Raw genomic sequence first — 18399 nt, 5'->3', positions numbered from 1 at the left:
GGGGCCGCGGTGTCCCGCTGCTCGGGTGGGCGCCCAGCACGGCGACAGGGGCCGTGCGAGCGCCCCGGGCGCTGCCCCGCACCTGCCGCGGCTCTGCGCTACCGGGGGCTGCAGCTGCGAGAGGCAGCGAAGCGCGGGGTGCGGGATCCTCCCCGCCGCGCCGGGCGCTGGGCACTCACCTGCGGCAGGTCGGTGGCGGCTCGGCGGGGCTCGGTGCGGTCCGGCGGAGGCCCCGGCCCCGAGCGCGGGGCGGGCGGCGCGGCGGGGCGGGCGGGCGCCGCCGAGCCCAGGCATGGGCGGGGGGAGCGCGGGGCGGGCGGGCGCGACACACACCGGCATCAGCCGGGCTCCAGCGCGGAGGGGGGGCCATGACGTCACCGCGGCCCGCCGGAGCGCGCGTGCGCGCGGGGACACCGGGTGGGTCGGGGTTGTCCCGGGAGCGGGACCGGGAGTGGGATCTGGGGCTGGGACCGGGATCTGGGACTGGGACCAGGATATGAGACTGGGGCTGGGACTGGGATCTGGGACTGAGACTGGCATCTTGGACTGGGGACTGGGACCCGGACTGGAACGGGGACTGGGACCGGATCTGGGACTGGGACTGGGACTGGAACCGGGACTGGGACTGGGATCTCGGACCGGGACCGGGACTGGGACCTCGGACCGTGACCAGGACTGGGACCCGGACTGGAACTGGAACGGGGACTGGGACTGGGACAGGGATTGTGATCTGGGACTGGGACCGGGCACCCGGGAGGGCGGCGGGCGCCTGCCCCGGGGCTTTGCCCCGAGTACTCTAGCAGCCCCCCGAGCGCCCGTGGGGTTCGCGTCCCGGGGAGCAGCCCCGAGCACGGGGAGGGTGATGAGGAGCATGCGGCCACCCCGAGGTTGGCACGGAGCGGTGTACACCGGTCCCCGCTGTCCCTGCTGTGCCCGACGCCTCTGCCGCTACCCGCACGGAGGCGAACCGGCCGGCGACGCCGGGCTCCGGTGGAACCGGAGAAGGGCGATAAGTTAGGTGGCCCCCGATCTGCATCGGCTTTGCCAAGAGCCGCGGGCGGCTCGGGGCACTGCACGATGTCCAGCGCTGTGGACCGGCACCGATGGTTGGGTGACTGGAAGCCCCCAGCCCCTTCCCTTTCCCAGCCGCTGTCCCCGGGCAGCTGGGACTGTCCCATCCGGTGAGGAGGGGGCTGCTGCGGGCGCGGGGCTCAGGGGTCCAGCCACGGGGTGAGCTGCACTTGGGGGCTGCACCCCAGAGCTGCTGTCTCCCGGACTGGTGCCCAGACTGCTGCACCCCCAAGCTTTGGCAGTGTTGTTCCCAGCCTGCTGTGAGCCGGTCAGGAATCAAACAGAGCACCAACTATTTCCTTTAAATAAAGTGTGTCTTAGAAAGATCTTGTCTTGAAATCAGACATCAGCTTTGGACAAAAGATAAAAGATCTTCCAGCTCCCTAAATATGCGCATTTTCCTGGATTCAGAGCTGATGGTCAGACTCTGCTCACATTGATGTAAGTATTTCACTTATCTAAAACTATTGGCTTTAGAGTGCATGTCCTGGCTGGGTTGTCAGGAGGTGAGACACAAAAACTGAGAGCACTCAGTTCAGAGACTTCATTTTTCAGGACCATGTTTTGCTCAGGGGTCTCAGCTCTCCTGGTTTGAGGGTATTGCTGGATTTCTCTGCAAGCCCTAGCTCTTGGAAATGCGTGGAAATTGCAGCTTTCTGGGTTTTTTTTAAGTAAGCTTGAACCCTTTGTGTTTACAGAAGAAATGTGAACTTCCAACAGGTCAGAAACTAGGGGCCAAATCATCAGAGTATTTTTTTAAACTAGAACGGATGGTTTCAACCAGTCCTGTGGCTGTAATTCAGCTTTTTCAATGCTTGTGATTGGGGACTGAGGATGGCATTTCCTCCTCTTCAGGCAAAATGGCTTTCCCACCCACTCCATCGCATGCCAGGACAGTCTGACTTGATCTTTCTGGGAATGGGAAAGAAAAAGCAAAACCAACAACACAGTTTTCCTGTCGTATTCCTGACTCCAGGGCTGTTATGCAGAACTGCTGGCCTTTCAGTTGTCCCTATGCCTGAGGGAGTAGAACACCTGAGCCTCACTCCCAGTGGCTTTCACGGGACAGGAATTTGACCCCATCCAGCTGTGCTGACTTGATGTTTCTGCCTCTCCTCTCATCCTGTTTTGCTGAATCACTCCTTTCACAAGCCTCTGGAGCTCTTTGTTGATGCAGGAAAGGAAATGGGAGCCCCAGCCCAGTCAGCTGAGGGTCAGGAAGCTCTGCCAACCTTCCTGAAGCTCCCCCTCCTCTTAAAATGCTGACTCTCCGTGCTGGGAGAAGGGGCCATGATAATGAGAAAGGCTTTTCACATCCTAAAGTCTGCCAGGGATTCCCTGGAGGGTCACAGCAGAGGAATGTCAGTCAGGGATGACAGCTCTGCCAGCAGCAAGCAGCTGCTCCAGGGAGCTGCCCAGCACAAGGACCTCGGTCCTTATAGGTTGATTGACTGCTTTCACCAGCCCGACAACTCTGGCCATCCCTCACCAGACATGTGGTGCCTGCAGAATCCTGCTCAGTGCACAGCATTCAGGAAAAGGCATCCTTACATCCCTACAGCCACACCTCAGCCTTCCTGGCTGGGTTTTGCCAGCATCTCAGGAAACTCCCATGTAAAGGGGACACTGGTGAAGACAGAGCAAACCCAGGGAGAAAGGAGCCAGGCTAGTGATCATCAGAGGACTGTGCCACAGAACAGTGAGGTTCTGGAGCATCCTTACAATGTGGGAAAGTAGAACACAGCTTCCTGGCTCTAGGGTGAAAAGAGGATCCAGATACTGCAGGGTTTGTAGTGTGGGCTTCCAGCCATCAAAAAGTACTGGTGTCCCCAGCTACTGGCTGAGCCCTATAGCTGGAGGGATTTCTCCTGTCCCAGCCCCAGCTTTGCTTGCCTGAAAAGCAAAGTAAGAACCCTTTTTAGGCAATTTTCTTCCCCTCCTGTCCTCTGTAGCATCTCTGGGGAGCTGAGCTGTGCCAGGTCTCAGCCAGCATGAAGGTAGGTTGGCCAGCTCCTTGAGTCTGCCTCACTGCTGGATTTTCTGCAGGCATTTCAGGCCCATGAAGAGGCATGGAGCAAAGCAGGGTCCAAGGAGATGCATCCCAGGCAGCTCAAATATTACATTGAACAGCTGGGAAAATCTCAGAGAAATAATGTATTGGTGAAGGGAGGAGGAAAACCCATCATGAATTCTCACCTTGGAGGCAGCTGGCTGTGGCCTGGCTGGGGCGCAGCACCTGTCATGGGGGAAAGAAGAAGCCCATCTTTTTGACACAGCTTGTCCACTCTCCCATCCTGTGACTGAAGACATAACTTGTTTTTTGAGAGAGAGGAAAATTTAGGAGGCTCCTGGGCAGTTTGTGGGTGCTCCCAACTGCTGGATGGATGGATGGATGAATGGATGGATGGATGGATGGATGGATGGATGGATGGATGGATGGATGGATGGAGTTTTTCTAGAGAAGCTCAGGATCTCAGCATGTAGGCCTTTCAGCACAACAGTCAGTGGAGGTATGGGGAGCCCACAAGGCAGAAGTGTCCTGTTAGGGATGAAGGCTGCCATCTGGGAAGGATGGGGAGTGCTGGGATGCAAGACAAAAACTGCGAAGTTGAATGTGTCTATGAGCTTTTTGGAATGCAAGGAGCTGAAAATATTGCATCTCAGTTGACTAATAAAAAAATCTGTCTCGTTACGCAAAGGCTCATTGCAAACATCTGTGGGTTGTGGAGTTATCAAAAGGGGGAAGAAACCTCTCCCTGCTGGAGCAGCTCCTGGGGGAGGATGCATAAGATTTGCAGAGAAATTGGGGGGTGCAGGGTTACAAGTACAGGGAGGGATGGATCTGCAAGGCTCACCTTTCAAAAAAGAGGAAAGGGGAGTAAGAGGGAGTATGAAAAGCAGCTGGCAGGGACCAAGGATGATTTTACGGCTTTTCAAGAAATCACCACAGCAATTAAAAGTGCTCTAAGCTGTTTGAGGGAGTAAGAAGGAAAGAAGAGGTAAGTTTAAGTCTGGATTGCAGGGAAGGATGCAGAGAGGAATAGTCATCACTCAGAACAGCCATGGCACAGCTGAGGATCTGCTGCAGGGGCACGGGGGCACAAGGAAAGCTTGGTGTGTCAGGAACCAGGGGGGTGGATTGGTGGGGAAAACCAGCTGGGCAAGGAGCCTTGGAGATAAGTCTGTACTTCTGTAGGGTGCCCAAGCCAGGAGCTCATCCCTGTGTCCAGAGGGTGGGGGCTTGGAGCCACAGCAAGGCTGAGCTGCTCCTGCTGGCATTTTGTCCCTTCTCCATGTTCATCTGCGGATGCACTCAGCTGGCTGAGGAAGAAATGGCATCCTGTGCCCAAATGTCCTTTGTTGAATGTCCTCTGCAGCATTTTCTACCAGTTACCAGGCATCTGCAGCCCAGATCTGTCCTTGCTTTGTGTTCCAGCCCAGGGGTTTGTGTTACATCCCCAGGGCTTGCAGGATGTAACCCCCTGCCCTGGGTGACACCCACTCCAGTGGCATCAGCGAGCACCAGTCTAAGGACATCACCTGAAGTGTCACACCCAAGGTGTCTTGATGGAAGTTCCAGCAGATTCCTCCTCTGCTGGGCAGAAATACTCAGTGACCTGGCCATGTGCTGTGGGGTTTGGTGGCAGCCACCCACCCTGCAGTGCCAGCCCACCCTCCTCAGGGACCGCAGCCATGCTGGGCCACCCACAATAGCTGCTTTCAGTCCAATTTCACCAAGGGGCAGAGCTCTCAGAAGGCTAAGATCCTGGAAAATAATCTTCATTCGTCAGCAGATTTGTCACAGTCTTCAGGAATGTTCCCATGTTGGGACTGGGATCTTGTGCCCAGGCCATGCTTGGCACTGGACAGGCACAGGGGGGTCCTGTGCCTGCAATTGCCATCGGCATAGCTGGGGAAAGTGAGGCACTGGGTGCTAACAGGGCTTGCCTGGGAATGAGCTGTGGCATTTCTGCAGATCAGCCCATCAGCTGGGACCTTCTTCTAAGGGACTAAAGATGTCCTAAGCAGCTTTGGCACTTCCCTGCCCTCACAGCACAATGCCAGCTCCATGAGTGATGTGTTGGAGAGCCTCCATCCCTAAAATGCCATACTCAATCCCCATCACTCCAAAACCCAGCAGCCCAGAGAGGTTGCTGGGGAATCCCCAACAGAAGTCAGGTAAATACAGAACAGAGCCTATACCAGCCACATCCCTGCCCTGGAGTTAGAGAATGGTATGGTGGGAGTGAATGCACTTTTTAGGGGCCACAAAAATTCGCCACCACCTTAGTTGCTCACCTGAGTCCACCCAGCTATTCTCACATCACTTCCCTACTGCTCACAGGCTCCCTGAGATGTGGACAGTACCAATTTTCTTAAAGTGTCTGCTTTTCTGTGTTTTCCTTTCACCGTGCCCTCTTTTCCCGCCCCCATGGCAATGATGCAGGGCAGAGAAGCCCCTGGGCTTTGGCCACCCTTTGTGTCTTAATGAGACTCCACAGCATCCTTGCTGTGGTGGGCTGGGGAAGGAGGGCTCTCCGCGGGCACAGGGCAGCCGTGGCCAGGCTGCTGGAGCAGAGGGGTGTTGGACGGGCCGCAGGGGCCAGTGCCAGCCCTGGGCCTGCCCTCAGCGGCCGGGTGGCAGGCACGGTGCTGGGCCTGGAGACGGGCCCTGCCCTCGCCCCTCCACTGGGGCAGAGGAAGGAAGGAAGCAGCAGGGAGAGGAGGAGCTGAGGGTCAGTGCTGCTACCGGCACTGAGCAGCCCCTGGGGTTTAGCTTTGCCCCAAAGGAGGAAGTGCTGAGGCTCAGCAGCTGCCCAGGTAATGGGGAAGGTTGATTTGCAGCGTGCGATGGATGGGAGCACGGATATGGGTGTGGGCAGGGCGGCTCAGGAGCAAAGCAGAGCAGTGTCAGCAAAGCACCTGGTTTATTTTGGTCAGTTCTTTGGGTCTGGAGGTTGATGTGAGCTGTTGGTAGGGGAGCACTGTCCCCTTCATCCTGCACAGGACCTGCAGGCTGCAGGCTGTGATCGTGGCTGGTTTGAGGGCTAGGGGCTGGAGATGCCCCATCCCTCTAGAGGGTTTATTTATTGAATGTGACATGAAGGCCACTTCTCCTGCTCTGTCAGCCTATTAATCTCTCTCCAGACTATAACTACCCTTTCACCTCCCTAACGGGCCTGCTCCATCCATGGTGGGGCCGAGGCCTGCAGGGTGAAGCCTCTTTCTCTCCATTCCCTGCCTTCCTCCAGCCATCCCAGGTGAGGCCCACAGGGAATTGAATTCAGTGAGCTGAAAACTGTACCACAGCCATGCAGTGCCCAGCAACGAGATGCCTGGGGAGGGGGCAGCTGCCCATGGACGCAAGAGGGGACAGTGGCTCTGCAAAGGGGATGTGGCCCTGGCACTTGTTTTGCAGTGTTATGTTGAACTCTTGCACCCTGCATTCACCATGAAGGTGGTACTCCATGCATCATATCTAGGGATAATTTCCAAGCCCCCACCCCAAATCTTATGGGATTTCTCTTCCCAGGACTTTCCCTATGCACTTTTCAGGTCTGTGTCAGTGTATATCTCAACTGGAAGCTCATCAATGCTGCCCAGGGAGCATCAGGGTCAGTCTGATCATTCCTCATCTCCCAAATTGCCCCTATGTGCAGAGAGCAGCAGTCTCCCATTTGCTGCAGCACAGCAGGGAAGGCAGCTGGAGGGCTGCCCACCCTGGGAGCAGTGCCTGGGAAAGCTGGGCTCAGCAGGTTGGTGAGAGGCCCCGTGATCTGGGCCCCACTCACAGCAGAGCTGATGAGCCACCGAAGCTTCAGGAGCTGGCTAGCACTTCCCTGCTATCATCTTCCAGAGAGGATCTGGGATTTGGGCTTACTGCTGGCTGCCAGGGAGAGGTGGGGGACAGGGCATGGAGCAGGAACCACGTCTGCCCACTCGGAGTGCCTTCCAGGAGGGATGTCTGAGAATGGGACAGGGCTGAGATCATGCAAAATGGATCGGAGAGGCCAAGTTCCTGCTGGGGCAGAGGCCTTGTCCCATGGCACATGCTTGTCATCATCCCTTTGGGTAAGGAACCAATTCCCCCCAGCTGTCCTTTGGGTTGAGTGTGCACTGGGGGCTGTGCTGAGAGTCCCTAGGGACACCACACCATCACCTGGCTGTGCTGCCCAGCACAAGAGTTCTGGCTTGTACAGGAGCTATGGCTGGCCAATTCTGCAATGCCTTTCCCTCTAAGAGGGAAATGTTAGGTTTGGACTTTATTCAAAGTTGGTGTATGGAGCAGCTCAGACTTCCCACCTCTCTGCTGTGAGTTGTTTGGGAATTTCTAAAGACACTGCAGGACAGGAGGTGTCCTGCAAGCCCAACTCTTGTTTGAATGGGGTGTTGACAGCTTGACTATGCAGTGTTGCTGTGAGGTTGTATTTGCCCTCTCAAAGAGCAAATATGATGCTGTATCCTAATGGCAAGGCCATCAATCCTCCAAGCTGGATGCAATAACTCATGCTCTGGCTTCTGTCCTCTTTTCTGAGGCCATGGCTGATCTTGATCCCAGAGGCCATGGCTGCTCTTGATTAAGGCCTTCAGGTGTTTGCCTCAGGCTTACCTGTCCCCTGAAGGGGCTGTATTGCAGCCATGATATGACTCTGCTAAAGTAAACTCACATTTCCTTTAGTTGCTAGAGTTCTGTTCCCCTATCTGGGTCTATCCCTGTCTCTCATTTGCAGTCTCAAACCATGAACTTTGTGGGGCAGCTGGCTGAGAGTGTCCTTGTCACAGTGAAGGGGCTGTACCAGGATTTGAACCCTGCCACCCTGTCAGGCTGCATCGATGTGGTCGTGGTGAGGCAGCCCGACAACTCCTTCAAGTGCTCCCCGTTCCACGTGCGCTTTGGGAAGCTGGGAGTGCTGCACTCCAAGGAGAAGGTGGTAAGTGGTGCCTGCCCCAGGGCTATGCTTCCTTTCCAGAGTCTCCAGACCCGGGATCTTCTGTAACCCACAGGTTATGGAAAGACTCTTTTTGAGGGGAATGGAAGCCAACTGAAAGGGGTGCTAAGCTTTTGAGGGAATGCCTCCAAATGGATCCCACCATTTCCAGGGAGGAATGTGCTCCCTAGGAAAATTGGAAGAGGTCCCTTGCCTCAAATGCTGTGTGGCTGTCAAGCCTGTGAGCAGCTTCAACCCATCCCCTCCATCTGGAAGTGCTGTGCTCCAATGGATGAGGGGTTCCGATGGACACTGCTTCTGCCCCTTGCTAGGTTGACATTGAAATCAACGGAGAGCCTGTGGATCTGCACATGAAGCTGGGAGACAATGGAGAGGCCTTCTTTGTCGAGGAGTCAGAGGAACATGAGGTTGGTTTTGAGGAGGTGCTGCTGTCTGTGTTCCGGTGACTACCTGGAAGCGCAGGGTTGAGGTGGAATGACCAGGTTCGGAATGCTGCTCTTCCCCAGAGTGACTCCACTGTCCCATCTCATGTTTTCTGTAAAAGGTTGCTGCTCAAAGGACCTTGCAACCCGTGTGGTGGAGCACTCTGAGGGAGTATTAGACCAAATATCTGCATCCTAGACTGGTCTCCATCAATGGGCACGGCTGCTGGCCAGACAGGTGGATCTTGTGACAGAGATGACAATGAGACAGATGCTGTGGCAGGCTCCCTGCTCCAGTGGAAAGTGGAATGAGACTAGTTGTGGCTTCCAGGAACCCTGGCAGCTCTTCTCTCAGGCATGCTTGTGGTCACTGCTGGCTTGGGCTGGGTTTGGAAGTAGGAAAGGTCTCTGGAGTCAAATCCCATTTGCAGCCTTGGTAATTCTGGTCTTGTGGTGCCATCTCCTGCCTGTCTCTCCTTGCCAGTGTTAAAGATGTCTTTAGCTTGTGGCTGGATTTCCCTAATGTTCTTTTAGTCACATGTTGTTGGTACAGATGCTTTCCTTTTAGGCCAGGCCACAAAACCACATCTGAGCTGAGGGCTCAATGGTATTGGTTATGCTGTTCCATAGTATGCTCCATAGAGAGCAAGGAGCTGCCAGACTGAAAAGGAGTGTGCTGGAGGAGGCTGATGGATTCTTCCCCATCCCTGTTCCAGGGCAGCATCCCGTTCTTCCTCCGCACACCCCCCATCTGCGAGGAGCAGAGCCCAAAGGATGCTGTTCAACCTTCCACCAGTGCCGGCGTGGTCCTACACAAGAGGAGGCGGCGCAAGAGAAGGCCCAGGAAGAGTGAGGTGTTGGACTCGGATTCTGACAGCTGTGATGAGACCAAAAGTGAGGTGACCATAAAGGAGCCACACAAGCTGCCAGCCCCAAGGTGAGCTGCTTGATCTGAGCAGGGTGGTGCAGTAGGTCAAGCCTGTGAGTTCATTTGGTGATACCCAGCAGCACTGAAACAGGGGGAAGTGTTTGCAAGCTGGAGCCCAGTCTCTTCTGGAGTAGAAAGCCAGGGGAATGGTGAAGCTGGGTATTACCAGCTTTCTGGAGAGGAGGATGCTGCTTGAGAGTAGCATGAGCTCCCTCTCTTTCCTTCTTCACAGTGACGCAGCATGTTCATCCTTTGCTGATCCCCTTGAAGAAACTGGGTCGTTGCAGCCCCAAGAGATACGCCCGTACTCTGATGGGGAGCTGCTCAAAGGGGACAGGTAATGGGCAGAGCCAAGGCGTCCTGCTCAACTCTGGTGAGAGCAGGGCACATGCCCCATGGCAGGGAAGGAGGTATAGAAAAGTGACTTGGAGGTGTCAGGAGAGGAGAGTTTTCCTAGCCTGATATGATGTGGCTGGAGAAAAGCTCAGAGACCACAAGGGACACTTGTGGCCATGGTCACAGGTGTGAGAAGCCTCTGTGCACAGGGCTGTCTGTTGATGAGCTGCTCTGGGCAACTGCTGGCATAGCACTTTGTTTCCTTGGGTTTCAGGTTCCATAGGTCTTGGTCCTTTGGTAGTGACAGTCTTTTAGGGTACAAGTGACTTCATGAGAAACCAGCGTTACAGGGTTCTTGGCTCTAAATGTCCTTGCATTGATAGGAAAGCATGGGGCTATAGTGTAGGTGCGGCCCCACATCACCTCCTCTTCTTGCAGCTTCATGCTGAGCCATCAATCTTCCCCCAAAAGTGATTCTGAACTGGAGATCAAACGACAGGAAAGTTTTCCTCTAGGGGCTGAATCCCTCTTGAAGTGGACCTGGGGAATGCTCCCTCAGGTGAGTCCCTGCTCTTGCTCTTTTGCTGGGAATGGGTGCTCAAAAGACCTGCAGAAAGCAGAGGAGGCTGTGACAAGGCAGCCTTAGGGAAGTTGTCCTCTTCTGTGTGATGCTTTGGGCAACTCCCCATCCTCAAACCTGTTCTTCTGCTTTCTTTGAGGTGAATAAATTGGTACAAGTTAAACCAGCCAAGTCCACAAAGAGCATTGATACTGCAGCGACCACCAGCTCTGTGACACTGGTTCCAGAGGATGATGAAACCCCTCTTGTTGCCACCTCTGAACCTCCAGAAGGGGATTCAAGCCCAACAGGTCCTCAGGGCATACCCCCTTCTTTGCCTGTGCCTGTAACTGAGCCAACACTTGCACCCCAGGCTGAAAACAGTATCTCCAGGCTGAAGGACATCCTCCATGCTGTCAGGGCAAAGAGATTTTTGGGGGCCTCCTCAGTCCCACAAGAGAAACAGATGGGAGATGTGACTGTTGTGCCAGAGGCTCAGCCAGATGTGGAGCCCTTTGAGGGAGCCACTGCTCCAAGGCAGGGAGGCTCAGAAGGCCCCACATCCCAGCTGGAGAGGCAGAGGAGGCAAGGTGAGAGGGTGACTGTGCTGCTTGAAGTGGCGTTTGAGCCTGCAGATGTGTCTGACTCAGATGAGCACCTGGGTTGTCCCTTCAGTGTAATTCCATGACTTCCAGGTGTGATGTGTTTGCTTTGCCTTCTCTGTGTGCTACCAGCTCCTTTGCTTTGAATAGGCATACCTTAGGTGGCCACCTTTCAGTGACCACCCAGCTCCCAGAAAGGCAAGAAGTTCCTTGAAGTTCATCCTTCGATATCTCTGCTTTTGCATTCTTAGAAGCTGTCTCAGCAGTAGAGGCCACATCTTAATTTCAAGTGTCTGACAGCACCTGACCTGACTTGTGTCTTCATCCTGAACTTGCCAAGTCAGGGAAAATTACAAAGAGGCATTTATGTGCTCCCCTTCACAGTGTATTTAAGGATCATGCTAGTGCAGGTGTCTTGAGGCACTTCTGTGGCTGTTGACTTATAGCAGTTTTTAGGAATTTGAATGGTACATGGATATGATTGAGGAAAATGCTGTTGGCTTTCTGAATAGATGCTGGGGTGATTGGAAAGGTGATTCAGCTAAGTTCTCTCTCTTCTGTCTGTGCATTGAGGATCCATCAAAAGAAGTCTTCACTTGGGTCCCAGTGCCATTTACCTGGAAGACTTCTCTGAGCTGGACAAGAAGCCAGTGGCTCTCTATTTCCCCAAGAGGTATGAGTTGCCCCAGCTGACCAAACTCAGACATTTTTGAGCAATTCTCCTGGCACAAAGGTATGGAGGTATGTTTCAAGCTATTCTCTGATGTCACCACCATTTCTTCCCTTGCTGGCAGTGACACAGAGCAGAGTTCAAGGCCTGTGACAGACCGCAGTAACCCTCTGTGTATGCAGCTGCCATCCACCTTGCCTGCCAACAGCCCCATGGGCTCTGACTCGATGCCCACAGTTGCCCTGTCACTGTGTGGGGGCCTCAGGGGCAACAGGCAGATCTCTCACGGTAGGTAGGAGGAGAGGGGGAATCTGCAGCCCTGAAATCCTTTCTATCCTCCAATGGCATGACACAGCCTCTGTCCCACCAGAGAAGTTCATGGAACACATTGTTTCCTACCGGCAGTTTGCTGAGAATCCAAGGCTCATCAATGACCCAAACCTGGTGATAATGATCAACAAGAAGTGAGTGGCCTGCTCTTCCTGCAGCTTCATCCCACAATGGACAGTATGGTCCCTTTGTCCCTGTGGAAACCCTCCTGTAGGAATGTGACTCCATCCCAGAGCATGATTGTACTGAAGTAGTTGTGGGACCTGGCCATGCTGCAGGATGGTGATGTGCACATCCCTCTTGATTTTTCCAGGTATTACAACTGGGCTGTGGCTGGTCCCATAGTCCTGGCCCTGCAGGCTTTCCAGAGGTATATTCCTGAGGTCAGTGCTACAACACATTTACTGGCTATGATTCTCAGCAGGGCCTGGGTTGAGGACTGACCTCATCCCATGTTCTGCCATGTTCACAGAGCATCATTGACGAATTGGTGAAGGAGAAGACGCCCAAGAAAGACAGAAGGTTTTGGTTCTCCTGGAGGAGGAGAGAATTCCTGACAGAGGGGGTATGTTAGCAGCAGTGGATATGACAACCATGTCCCCAGGGGACAGACATCATTTTGCTGACTGGCAGGGGTGGGAGCAGGTTCCTGGGGATGGCCTGAGGTTGACTTTGAGGATATCCAGGACCTGACAAGGTGACTTCTTAAGGTCCTGTACCCTTTGGTCTGTTAATGCCTGAGCAGCAGAGCATCACCTGGTAATGCAGTAATGTGGGCCTTGTAGTGGTGAGACCTCCCGCTGTGTGCCTGTCCTAACAGGTCCCTGAGCACCACATGCTTGCTGTTCTCCCTGCCCCACCACAGCACCAAGCTGTGCTTTCGCTTCCACCAGCAGTGTCCCTGTGAAGGCAGGGACTGCAGTGACACCTCTTTTGGTATTGCTGCTCCGACTGGAAGAAAAGCAAAACAGCCCCTACTCTTGTTCTTAGCTCTGTGCAAGCACTGCTCAGCAATAACAGAAACATCTCTGTTATTGTCCAAGTTTAGGACAACACTGGGGGGAAACCTCCAAAGGAGCCCCCCAGAGAATAAGCCCCCCTCACAATTCCTCCCCCACTGGGCTCGGAAAGAATTTTACTTGGGGGGAAAAGTGGAAAAAACCTATTTATTAACAAACACAAGAAAAACACTTCCCAGCACCAGGAAAGTACAATCCCAGATGACAAAAAACGTTTTCACCAAAGTGAGAGACAGTCGCTGCTGGGGAAGGGCGAAAAAGCTTCTTTGACAGGCTCCGAAGGCAGTCTCTGATGTTCAGGTCCCGTCCGAAGTCGGTACAGATCTTCGAGCTGAAGGGGAGAGGGGGGGGCGGGAAGCAGCAGCCGGGGCAGCAACAGCAGGGCAGCGGCAGCCGGGGCAACAGCAAGCCGGGTCAGAAAGCAGTGGGGCAGCAGCAGCAGCAGCCGGGGTAGCTAGCAAGCGGGGCAGCAAGCAGCAGCGGCAGCCCGGGCAGCCCGGCAAGCCAAGCAGTCCAGCCCCGGGGCACCACACCCCCAGGCGGGGGAGAAGCGGCACCGGCGGCAGCTCCATGCAGACAGAGACGGGGGCAGGGAGAGGAGCAGACACAGCACCAACCCGGAACAGTTATCAACACTGTGTTGAGCCCAAATGCAGAACACAGCCCCATACCAGTCACTGTGAAGAAAATTAACTAAAACCAGCACATCCCTCTCTGCCTACAGCAGCAGCCGAGGTCAGGGAAAGCCAGCATGGGAGCACTGTGGCGAAGAGGAGTTTGGCACAGGTGAGTGCCTCCCTCCCAGGTCATCTTCAGAGCCTGGATACTCCTGGACTCTTCTCCTATGTAATAATCATTCCTAAGTTTGCCTAATAAAAGAGGGTAGAAAGCTTTTTTAAGACTCTAGCTGACCCCTTCCCTTTTTTGTGTAGGCAGGAGGAAAAGGAGTCTTCCAGTGACAATGAGCCCCAGCACCCTGGGGACATGTTGGCAATGGGGGGCCCTTCTCAGAAACATCTGTCAACCTGCAAGATAGGGTAAGCCAATATGGGAATGCTGCAACCTGACCCTGCTCAGCAGAGGTGAGTGTCTCCCTCCCAGGTCACCTTCAGGAATCTGGATGCTCCTGGTCTTTTCTCCTACATCATGAGTTATTTCCAAGTTTGCCTAACAAAAGAGGGTAAAAAGCTTTGTTAAGACTCTGGCTGACCCTTTCCCTTCTTTGTGTAGGCAGGAGGAAAAGGAGTCATCCAGTGACAGTCCGTTCCTGCAATCTGGAGACATATTGACAATGAAAGCCCCTGCTCAGAAACTTCTTCCAGCCTATAAGAAATCCCTGCGGCTCTCCTCTGAACAAATTGTATGTATTTATTCCTCCATCTTCACTGTCCATGTGTGTAGGGGTGAGACAACCCTTAAACAGGGATTTCTCTACTCCTGACCTCATGTTTTCGTAGGACATCCAAGTATTTTTTCCTGTTAGCCCCCCTGTAAAATCTTGGGATCTCTGGCCTGGCTGGGTGGCAGTCTGGCCTCTGGCAAGCCTTGGACTGGTGTGAATTGGTGCTGGTGTAACACTTTTTCTGCCCCTCTGCCCCAGGGAAGGTTGAATCTGCAGGATGGCCCAAATGAGGTGGCATTCAGTGTGACAACCCAGTACCAGGGCACGTGTCGCTGTGAGGCCACTATCTACCTGTGGAACTGGAACGAGAAAGTGGTGATCTCAGACATCGATGGCACCATCACTAAGTAAAAGGCCTTTCTCCCACACCAAAATCCATGTTTTCCCCTCTTAAGGGAAAGTCTCCTTCAAAGGCTTGCATAAGCAGGCAGAAGGGAGCACAAACCCCATTGGGGTGGGGATGGATGCTCACCACGTTGGATGGCACTAACCCAGCCTCCTTTCCTTTTAGATCAGATACTCTTGGACAGATCTTGCCACAGCTGGGTAAAGATTGGACTCACCGTGGGATTGTTAAACTCTTCCACAAAATCCACCTGTAGGTATTGGATCAGCTGAGGCCAAGGGGAAGTGGGAAGCTGATGGTGTCAGAGTCAGGGCTTCTTAGTCGCTGCTGAAGGCCCAGACAGCTGCACTATCTGCTGTCAGTGGTGGCTGATGCTGGCTGTTCTGCCTACATCATGTTGAGGGGTGGAAGCAGAGGGTCCCTGGGAGCAGATGCTGGCATTACCTTCCCTGGAAGGAGTGTTTGTCAGTGGAGGCTTTGCCGAGCCGTGGAGGAGACAAGACCACCTAAGGTCACACCTGAGAGTGGTGGCACGGGGGTCCCCAGCACTGTGGGCTGGTACCTCTCTGGGCGATCGTTTCCCACAGCCCAGGGGACTCACCTGCGAGGGTGACACCAGCAGTGATCCCTGCGGAGCCTCTGCTCGGTCCATTGCCCCTGTGGCCACTAAGAGGCACTGTAGGCCCGTGGATGGCTTGTTCTGTCCAGGGAAGGAACATGGGAGGGATGCACTCTGGGGATTGCAGGAACTTGACTGGCACCTCGGCTGCCTCCCGGTACTACCTCTGCCCTGCTGTCCCCTGCCCGGGCATTTCAAGGGCTAGCTACAGCCCTCCACAGCTGACAGGCAGTGCTGTGGGATCAAAGTGCTGTGTGAGGGTGCTGAGCAGCAATGGGTGCTGTGCAGCTGGGTGAGTGGGTGTGTGGCTGCTGGGATGAGCATGGAGGGTGCTGCAGGGATTCCCAGTGTGGGGATTTGGCTTAGTTTGGGTTTCCACATAAGGGATTCATGTTCTTTGTGGAACCACTTTGCTTACTGGAATAAGATTTGGTCATAGGGCAGGTACTTCGCTTCCACTTTCTCCTTGGAGCAGGAGAACGCCTTGCCCAGGCCCAGGGAGCTCAGCAGGGCTCCCTGTGTTCTCTCTAGGAATGGCTACAAGTTCCTCTACTGCTCGGCCAGGGCTATTGGCATGGCCCACATCACCAAAGGCTACCTCAAATGGGTCAATGAGCAAGGCTTTGGCCTCCCCATGGGCCCCATGCTGCTTTCCCCCAGTAGTCTCATGTCTGCCTTCCACAGGTACTGTCTTTCCCTGCACTCTCTGTATCCCTGGGGACAGTATCCCCTTCCCCATCTTGACCCTGAGGGATGTCCCTGCCTTAAACTGCTCTGCCCTCCTTGGTGCACAGTGCCATTCGTGGCAGGCATCAGGGGAGCTGCCTGACCTTGCTGGAGCTTCATGTTGAAGCTTCTCATGCACAAAACCTTTTCCCCTTCAAATCACTTCCACAAACCCCAGACAGGTTTGGTGTCTACAGTCCTGGCCAGCTGATGCTACTGTGTCTCTTGTGCTGCAGGGAGGTGATTGAGAAGAAGCCAGAGGTGTTCAAGGTCACCTGCTTGTCAGACATCCGAAAACTGTTTGCTACAAAGTGTCCCTTCTATGCTGGCTTTGGGAACAGGCCCAATGTGAGTGGGTGCAGGTGTACAGGGAGGGCTCAGTGGGATGGCAGTGCCTACCTGCAGCTCTCATTGCTGTGCTGGCCTTCCTTGGGCAGGATGTCTATGCTTACAAGCAAGTGGGGCTGCCAGAGAGCCGCATATTCACAGTAAACCCCAAGGGAGAGCTGATCCGGGAGCTCACAAAGAACCAAAAGTCAACGTAAGCAAAGTGTTTATTCCTCAGGGTCTTTGGGATGCTGGCTTTGATGCAGAGAAGCATCAAACAAACACCCAATGACCCTAAGTGTAACTTCTTTCTTATCCCCACAGGTATGAGCGGCTGTCAGAGCTGGTGGAGGTCTTCTTCCCTCCTGTGGGACACAGGGGGAGCACTAGTCTGGTACAGCCCCTTTGCCTGCTGGAGACCTCCACTGCCTGATACTGACTTGGATGGCTTGCCCTAACCCCATCCCTGTGGAGATCTGACCCAGAGCTCTCCTGCATGTTCTTTGCCAGGATTAAATGCTCCGGGTGCACTTCATCCCTCCTGTTTGCTGCTTGGGCATTTTGCACTTGTAATAGAGGTCATGACACCCCTTAGCAGGGAACCAAAGGGGGTAAGAGAGAGCTCTGACTCTACAAAAACTCCAGTTGCTAAACTCAACAGAAATTTATGTATTCCTGAAATTCCTGAAAGCTGGGTCTCTTCCTGTGGTTGTAGCTCCTCTAAAGCCTGGCTCTTTTTTAAAGGTGGTGGTGGTTGTTCACTGTTGTATTTATTATTTAGCTGTTACTACCTCTGGTACAACCAGTGTTCCAGACAGTCCAGCTACTGGCAGTTTGGTAGCTGAAACTGCCCACCAACTTGTAAAGGTCAAGGGAAGATGCTGGGATTTTGAGTGTTCTGAACTAAAAGCAATAATAAACTATTTATTATTGCTTTTAATCCAGGCTGCACTTGTCCGCTCTAGCCCTGTGCATTAAAAGTGGGAGCCAGGCTCCAAGTCCTTCAAAAATATGATTTGGCTTATTCTCCTCAACCATCCTACCAAGTGGGTCCTTGGCGTGATGGGACCAGCTTCTAGAAAATGGCTTTTTTCCTATTTTTTTCCTAATTACTACATTTAGCTAAGGTGGCGAAATTAATTTAAAACAGAAAACAAAACCAGGCTTATCCTGTATGTACATGGGGCTGAATGGGCAGGCCATAGGCCCCTGTGCTGAGGCTCACTCTGGGCTGGCTCCAGCCCCTTGGGGTGGCCAGGAGCAGGGGGTGCCTGCAGTCCAGCATGGCCTCAGTAGCACCAGGGACACCCAGGGAAGAGCCCTGGATGAGGCTCTGCAGGACCATGCAGGAGCCCGCAGGGATTTGCCTCTACATTTACCACGTGTGTCCAAAGATACTGCAAGAAGGGTGTGACCTGTCAGTGGGACCCCTGTGTGCATAAGTAGCCCCAGAGTGGCCTTGCCAACAGCCCCAGGGACCTCCAGCCACAGGCACCCAGAACAGCTGGAACCCACCACCCTGCAAATGCTCCCTGTGCCCAAAGCAAATGCAAATAAGAGCTGGAGTGTAAAAAATTAATATTGTTTATTTACAGAAGAGCAGCAACAAAAATAAACTACCTAATGTATTTTCAATGTAAGAACTTTTAAAACAACAACAATCTATAAAATATATTTACATTACAAAACCTTTATAACAATGTATGAAACATATGTATGGAAGAGAGTAACAAACTCTAAAACCTATTAAAAGATGAAAATGTAACAACAAACTCTAAAACATATATCCAGAAGGGTGGCATCCCTGCCTGGCATCTCCATCAGTCCTGGAAGAAAAGCAAGGACAGGGTCACTGCAGTCAGGCACAGAGGCCTGTTTCGTGCCCCCAGGCTGGCACACACTGGCACAGCAGGACTCTGCTGCCAGCACTGTCCTAGCTGGGGCTGGGGGCTGCCCCCAGGCTGTGGGACCCAAAGCATGGCCCAGAGCAAGCACAGGGCAGGCTGGGGGTGCTGCTTGTGCCACCAGAACCCAGGGCCACCCCCAGGCACCATGTCCCTGAGCAGGGTCACCAGCCCAGCCCCAGCCTGGC

The 18399-nt window shown here is 53.9% G+C and overlaps 2 protein-coding genes across 6 annotated transcripts in view; one reads left to right on the top strand and one right to left on the bottom strand.

Moving 5' to 3' along the window:
- Positions 1-321, bottom strand: part of ZHX3 (zinc fingers and homeoboxes 3) — a 47100-nt gene extending 46779 nt beyond the window's left edge. For all 5 annotated transcript variants that reach the window (XM_056507236.1, XM_056507239.1, XM_056507235.1 and 2 more), the window contains exon 1: positions 180-321. The gene's annotated coding sequence lies outside the window, so the exon portion shown is untranslated. The remainder of the gene's footprint in view (positions 1-179) is intronic.
- On the top strand, positions 140-17953 carry LPIN3 (lipin 3). Its single transcript, XM_056507241.1, is given in 22 exon segments — positions 140-188; positions 7803-8003; positions 8333-8428; positions 9160-9380; positions 9604-9708; positions 10146-10266; positions 10427-10856; positions 11442-11541; positions 11663-11826; positions 11909-12002; positions 12182-12251; positions 12341-12433; positions 13612-13673; positions 13820-13924; positions 14118-14247; positions 14488-14636; positions 14801-14887; positions 15786-15938; positions 16217-16328; positions 16418-16521; positions 16632-16700; positions 16702-17953. Coding segments are annotated over 21 exon segments (2721 nt in total). The 5' UTR covers positions 140-188; positions 7803-7811; the 3' UTR covers positions 16766-17953.
- The last annotated feature ends 446 nt before the right edge of the window (positions 17954-18399 follow it).

This window comes from Oenanthe melanoleuca, chromosome 20 (genome assembly GCF_029582105.1).
Source record: "Oenanthe melanoleuca isolate GR-GAL-2019-014 chromosome 20, OMel1.0, whole genome shotgun sequence".
Taxonomy (NCBI): domain Eukaryota; kingdom Metazoa; phylum Chordata; class Aves; order Passeriformes; family Muscicapidae; genus Oenanthe; species Oenanthe melanoleuca.
The sequence above is the reverse complement of the archived record's forward strand: the minus strand, read 5'-3'. Positions and strand labels throughout refer to the sequence as shown.